Source organism: Nicotiana tomentosiformis, chromosome 6 (assembly GCF_000390325.3).
Source record: "Nicotiana tomentosiformis chromosome 6, ASM39032v3, whole genome shotgun sequence".
NCBI classification, from domain to species: Eukaryota; Viridiplantae; Streptophyta; class Magnoliopsida; order Solanales; family Solanaceae; genus Nicotiana; species Nicotiana tomentosiformis.
This window is the reverse complement of record NC_090817.1, coordinates 58,174,446-58,181,153: the sequence shown is the minus strand read 5'-3', so window position 1 is coordinate 58,181,153 and position 6,708 is coordinate 58,174,446. Positions and strand designations below refer to the sequence as shown.

Genomic DNA, 6,708 nt, shown 5'->3' with positions numbered 1-6,708 from the left:
TATATGCTGTATTCTACTTATCTCATGGAAGCTTTCCGGCTCAGTTATCTATGATAGTATGACATGAAAAGATACGTTATGTTAGTACTCGATTGAGTAAGGTACCGGGTGCCCGTCGCGGTCCATCGGCTTGGGTCGTGACAAATATCCTAGTGTACTCGCGTAGTCAGGAGGAGCATGCTCAACATCTAAGGATTGCACTACGAACGTTGAGGGAGAAGAATCTTTATGCTAAGTTCTCCAAGTGTGTCTTTTGGCTTAGTTTAGTGGTGTTCTTATGGCACGTGGTGTCCAGCAAGGCGATCAAGGTGGATCTGAAGAAGATTGAATCGGTTCAGTGTTGGCCCAGACCGTCTTCAGCTATTGAGATTCGGAGTTTTCTTGGCTTGGTCGGATATTATAGTTGCTTTGTGGAGGGTTTCTTGTCCATTGCAGTGCATTTGACAAGGTTGATCTAGAAGGGTGCTCCATTCAGATGGTCGGATGAGTTTGAGGAGAGCTTTCAGAAGCTCAAGACGCATTGACCACAACTCCAGTTCTAGTTTTGCCTTCAACGTCAAGTTCTTATACAATGTATTGTGATGCTTCTCGTATCGGTATTGGGTGTGTATTGATGCAGGAGGGTATAGTGATTGCTTTTACTTCACGCCAGTTGAAGCCTCATGAGAAGAACTACCCCATTCATGATTTGGAGTTGGCAGCCATCGTTCATGCATTGAATATTTAGAGGCATTATCTCTACAGAATGTCTTGATACGTATTTACAGATCATCGGTGTCTTCAACACTTTTTCAAGCAAAAAGATCTAAATTTCAAGCAGCGAGGATGATTGGAGCAGTTAAAAGACTATGATATCACCATTATGTATCATCCCGGGAAGGCCAATGTGGTGTTCGATGCCTTGAGTGGACAGCCAGTGAGCATGGGAAGCCTTGCATATATTTCTATTGGTAAGAGATCGCTTGCATCAGATGTTCAGGCCTTGGCCAATCTGTTTGTGTGGTTAGATGTCTCGGAGCTTAGGCGGGTTCTAGCTTGTGTGGTTTCTCGGTCTTCTTTATATGATCATATTAGAGAGTGTCAGTTTGATGAACCCCATTTGCTTGTCCTTAAGGACATGGTTCAGCACAGTGGTGCCAAGGAGGTTTCTATTGGAGATGATAGGGTGTTGTGGATGTAGGGTCGGATTTATATGCCTCATCAGAGGTTTGAGATTCCTTAGTGGAAATGGGAGCGTATCACCATGGACTTCGTAGTTGGACTCCCGTGGACTTTGAAGAAATTTGATGTTATTTGGGTAATTTTTGGACCGGCTGACTAAATCCGCGTATTTCATTCCAGTTGGGATTACCTATTCTTCGGAGTGGTTGGCAGAGATCTATATCCGCAAGATTGTTAGCCTTCGCGGTGTGCCAGTGTCCATTATTTCAGATCGAGGAACGCATTTCATATTATAGTTTTTGAGAGCAGTGCATCGAGAGTTAGGCACACAAGTTGAGTTGAGTACAACATTCCAACCTCAGACATTCGGACAATCTGAGCGCACCATTCAAATATTGGAGGATATGTTGCGTGCTTGTGTTATGGATTTTGGGGGTTCTTGGGATCAGTTTCTATCGCTTGTAGAGTTTTCCTACAACAATAACTACCAATCGAGTATTCAGATGGCTCCGTACGAGGCCTTGTATGGGAGGCGATGTCGGTCTCTGGTTGGTTAGTTTGAGTCGGTTGAGGCTAGGTTATTGGGTACTGACTTGGTTCAGGATGCTCTGGAAAAGGTTAAGTTGATTCAAGATCAGCTTAGCACGGTATTATCTAGACATAAGAGTTACGTCAATCGGAAGGTTCGTGATGTTGCCTATATGGTGGGGGAGAAGGTATTGCTCAGATTTTCGCCCATGAAGGGTGTTATCAGGATCAGGAAGAAGGGCAAGTTGAGACCTCGGTATATTGGCCATTTTGAGGTGCTTGAGAGGATTGGAGAGGTGGCTTACAAGCTTGCATTACCACCTAGTCTATAGAGTTTTCACCGAGTGTTTCATGTTTCCATGCTCCATAAGTATTTCGGTGATCCGTCTCATGTTTTGGACTTCAGCGCGGTTCATTTAGATGGGGATTTGACTTAGGATGTGGAGCCGGTGGCCATTTTGGATCAACAGGTTCGAAAGTTGAGATCAAAGAACATAGTTTCAGTGAAAGTACAGTGGAGAGGTCAGCCAGTCAAGGAGGATACTTGGGAGACCGAGCAAGAGATGTGGAGCAGCTATCCAAACCTATTTGAGGCTCCATTTATGATTCTAGACGCGTTCGAGTGTTTAAGAGGGGGAGAATGTAATGACCCGGCCGGTCGTTTTGAGTATTATATCCTCGTTTCCTCCATTTATCACTTATTTTATGTTCGTTTGTTGTTATGTGATTTGCCGGGATGATTGGTTTGGTTTCAGGGATGTTTCGGAATGAATTGGGATACTTAGTCCCAAGGTTGGAAGCCTAAGTTGGAAGAGTTGACCGAATTTTGACTTATGCGTAAATGACTCTGGAATGGAGTTTTGATGGTTCAATAGCTTCGTATGGTGAATTTGGATTTTGGAGTGTGCCCGGTTATTGATTTGGAGGTCCGTAGATGATTTTGGCTTCAATAGGCAAAATTTGGAAAAGCTGAAGTTTGGAGAGTTGAGAAGTTTGACCGAGAGTTGATTTTGTTGTTACCGGGCTCGGATTTGGTTCTGGAAGTTGGAATAAGTCCGTTGTGTCATTTATGACTTAAGTGCAAAATTTGAGGTGAAGCAGAATTGGTTTGATAGGTTTTGACATCGATTGTAAAAGTTGGAAATCCATTAGTTTCATTAGGCTTGAATTTTGGGGTGCAATTTGTGTTTTTGATGTTGTTTGATGTAATTTGAGGCCTCAAATTAGTTCGTATCATGTTTTAGGACTTGGTGGTATGTTTGGATGGGGTCCCGGGAGCCTCAGGAGTGATTCAGATTGTAATCCGATCAAAAGTTGGACTTATGCAATTTCTGTGGGCAGCTGTTCTGATGTAATCGCACCTGCTAGGTTTTGGCAGCAGGTGCGGAGCCGCAAAAGTGGCCATGTAGGCGCAGATGAGAGAATTGGGGAGGAAGCCTGGTAGTGCAGGTGCGAAGGAAATTTCGCAGAAGCAGATGCGCTTCTGTGCAAGAAGGTCCGCAAAAGCAAAAATGGGCAGGAAGGGGTGGAGCGGCAGAAGTGGAAGGACTCCGCAAGTGCGGAAGCGCATGAGCGAGGTTGAGACCGCAGAACGTTCTCGTAGGTGCGAAGAGGGGACCGTAGGTGCAATAAGTTAGGGGTCTAGTGTTTTTTTGCAGATGTGGACGTGCGACCGTAGGAGCGATTCCGCAAAAGCAATGTTCTTAGCAGCAGGTGCGGTTTCGCTGGCAGAAGTGATATAAACGAGGGTCAGAGTATTTTCTTCATTTTTGGACTTTGGGAGCTCGTATTTAGGCGAATTATGAAGGGGTTTTCACTAAATGTCAAGAGGTAAGTGATTTGTAATCACTTTTGTCCATATATTTTTAATACCCATTGATTATTTCACCTATTTGTCATGAATCTATGTTTGAATTTGGAGATTTTTGACCCATGTATTTGAGAGTAAGATTTGGGGATTTGAGTGGCGATTTAAGGTTGGAATTGGATGATTTTGGCATGGATGGACTCGTTATTGAATGGATGTCCAGATTTTGTAAATTTATCGCGCACTGAGACGCGGGCCCTGGGTTGACTTTTTGACTTTGGTTAAAGAACATAGCTTTATCATTGAGGTGACGCACACGCTAGGTGACGGGCGCGTGGGCATGCACCTTAGTAATTGTGACTCGATTGATTCTGCGGTACCGTGTTTTTATCAAACCTTATTTCTATTCATGTAATCCCTACGTGTTAGAGTAATTGAGCTGAAATCCATGTTAGAAATCATGTTTAGGCTATATGCTTATTCCGTTGGGACCTACTGAGGTCATTTTTGCTGTTAAATTATTTACTTAACTGCAAATTTTAGACTCAGTCACATTCATCATTTGCATGCCATATCTCAGTCACTGTCGTCATTTAATTTTACATCATGTTATCATTGTTTGGGCTGATTGGCATGAGATTTGTGAGCCAGAGAGACTGAAGAGATTAATGACTGAGTTGGGGCCTGAGGGACGGATTGTGAGTGATATTGATGGGATTGGGCTGCATGTAACAACAGGTTTTATTAATTCATGATGGGATCGGGCTGCATGTTGTAGCATGTATTATTGATACATGATGGGATCGGTCTGTATGCTGCAGCAGGTTTTATTAGCGCTTGGGCAGGATCCGCCCCTCCGGAGTCTGACATACCAGTAGTGAACGCAAGTACCGTACAGTGCTGAGTGATTGAGGGTGATGAGTGGGGAGTGTGAGACAGTGAGATTGAGTACTCTGAGAGTGTGAGTATACGAGTTTATCACTGTGATGCATTACATGTGACATGCACATTTGACATATAGACATAAAGATGTAACATTCCTCACATCAGTTATACTTGGCATATTTTATTAGTGTTGAGCTTAAACTCTTAAACTTGAAAGCATGTCTACATTTCTGTACTGTGTATAAACTGATTATGAGATTTTTCTGAATTATTACTGTTATTTTCCTGTTATATATGTACCGTTATTATCTGGATTTGGACTATACCTTTATGAGCTTGTCACTACTTTCAACCCAAGGTTAGTCCTGTTACTTATTGAGTACTTTGGGTCGGTTGTACTCATACTACACTCTGCACTTTGTGCGAAGATCCAGGTACATCTGGTCCCGGTGGTTGCTAGACTTGGAGCATTACCTGCTTGGAGACTTTTGAGGTAGCTGGTTTGGCGTCCGCAGAGCTCGACTCTCCTTTCTTTTTCAGTTTATTTAGCATTGTTTTATCTTTCCTGACAGTTGTATTAGAAGTTTTGACTGTGTTGATATTTAGTAGCTCATGTCCTCGGTGACACCAGGATTTTAGGGAATTTCTATTTGAATCGCAGTTATTCTTATTAGTTATTATGAGATTTTTCAATTTTAAACCTATTACATCATGTTTTCAATTAAAAATACATAGTTATTTGTGATTGCCGTCTTGCCTAGTACTGTGATAGGCGTCATCACAACATGTTGAGATTTAGGTCGTAAAACGAGATTTCTAGGCGCTTGAGGCAGGTTCATAGGCTTGAGCGCGAGGAGCGGGAAGGCAAGAGGCCCTATGGTTCAGCTGGTTTAAGTGGGTACCTCATCTGGTGGCCAGTCTCATCACAACAGATCTCATCTCTTTAGGCCCACTCAGATGGCCCGTCATGTTCCTCATGGTTCATTAGCTAGCCACGGTTCATACAACACTCATCTGGTTTAGTCGTCTTTTAGTGCACTTCCAGTTCAGGGCTTGTATCGTGCTCCACTAGTCTAGGGTTCATCCATATTAGGTTCTTCTAGTGGTTATTCCAATTCTCGGGGTCCGATTCACGCCCCACAATCATTCCCGATTTGAGGTTATTATGATTGTGGAGAGTTGGGGCATGTGAGGAAGAATTTCCCCCGTCATTACAGAGGTCCATCACAGCAGGGAGACCAGACTATGACTCCTGCACCAGTTGCTACACCACTCGCTGAGCCAGCTCGGGGTGGAGGTCGTACGGGTCAAGGTCACCCAGTGGTGGAGGTCAGTCAAGTGGTGGTTAGGCTCATTTCTATGCATTTGCCGCTAGACCAGAGGTAGTTTCTTTCCATGTTGTGATCACATGTATAGTTTCAGTGTGCCACAAGGATGATTGAGTATTATTTTATAACGACCTGACCGGTCGTTTTGAGCTTTAGCATTCCATTCGGTGGGTTGAGACTTTGAGCAGCTTCATATAATATATTATGACTTGAGAGTATGGTCGGTTTTGGTTTTCCAGTGGTTTGGGATTGATTTGGAAGAATGACTCTTGATTTTGAAGCTTTAAGTTGAAAGAGTTTACCAAGGTTTGACTTTCGGGTAAACGGACTCAGAATCAGGTTTTAATTATTCTAATAGGTTCGTATGATAATTTTGGACTTGTACGTATGTTCGTATTTGGTTTCGGAGGTTCCTAGAAGAATTATTTGTCATAAGTTGGCAAATTGAAAAGTTTAAGAGTTCATAAGTTTGACCAAGAGTTGACTTTGATGTTATTGTCCTCCAATTGGTGTTACGAGAATTTGGATAGGTCTATATAGTTGAATTGAACTTGTGTGAAAAGTTTGGAAATAATCTGAAGTGTTTAAGCATGATTCAGACACTCTTTTGTAAGAATGAAGATTTAACAACTTAAGAGAAATTCTATTCGGTTTGAGCCTCGATTCTTTGTTGCAATACTCTCGTGGGTGTTTTGAGGCTTTGGATAAGTTTGGATAGTATATTTGTACTTGTTGATATGGTTGGATGGGGTCTCCAGGGGCTCGAGTGTGTTTTGCATCATTGGTTGAGAAACTAGTTAAGGATTTGGAGTTTGACCATGGTCCATATCGGGTCAAGATGATATCTTTTCGGTGTTTTGAATGTGCGAGCGTGTTTTATGATTGAAATGCATATATGGTTTGTGTTCGAAAGGTTCCGAATGATTTTTGGGGTGCTAAAACAAAAATTTTCTTATTGCTAGTTTTTTTTCTGGTGTAAATAATTATGAAAATACAATT

General features: G+C 42.4%; 1 protein-coding gene across 1 annotated transcript; it reads left to right on the top strand.

The window, feature by feature from the left end:
• Positions 1-862: 862 nt before the first annotated feature.
• LOC138894051 (uncharacterized) lies at positions 863-1,180 on the top strand. The gene has a single exon (XM_070178725.1). It carries the CDS (start codon positions 863-865, stop codon positions 1,178-1,180), a length of 318 nt encoding a protein of 105 aa, XP_070034826.1.
• Positions 1,181-6,708: the final 5,528 nt, after the last annotated feature.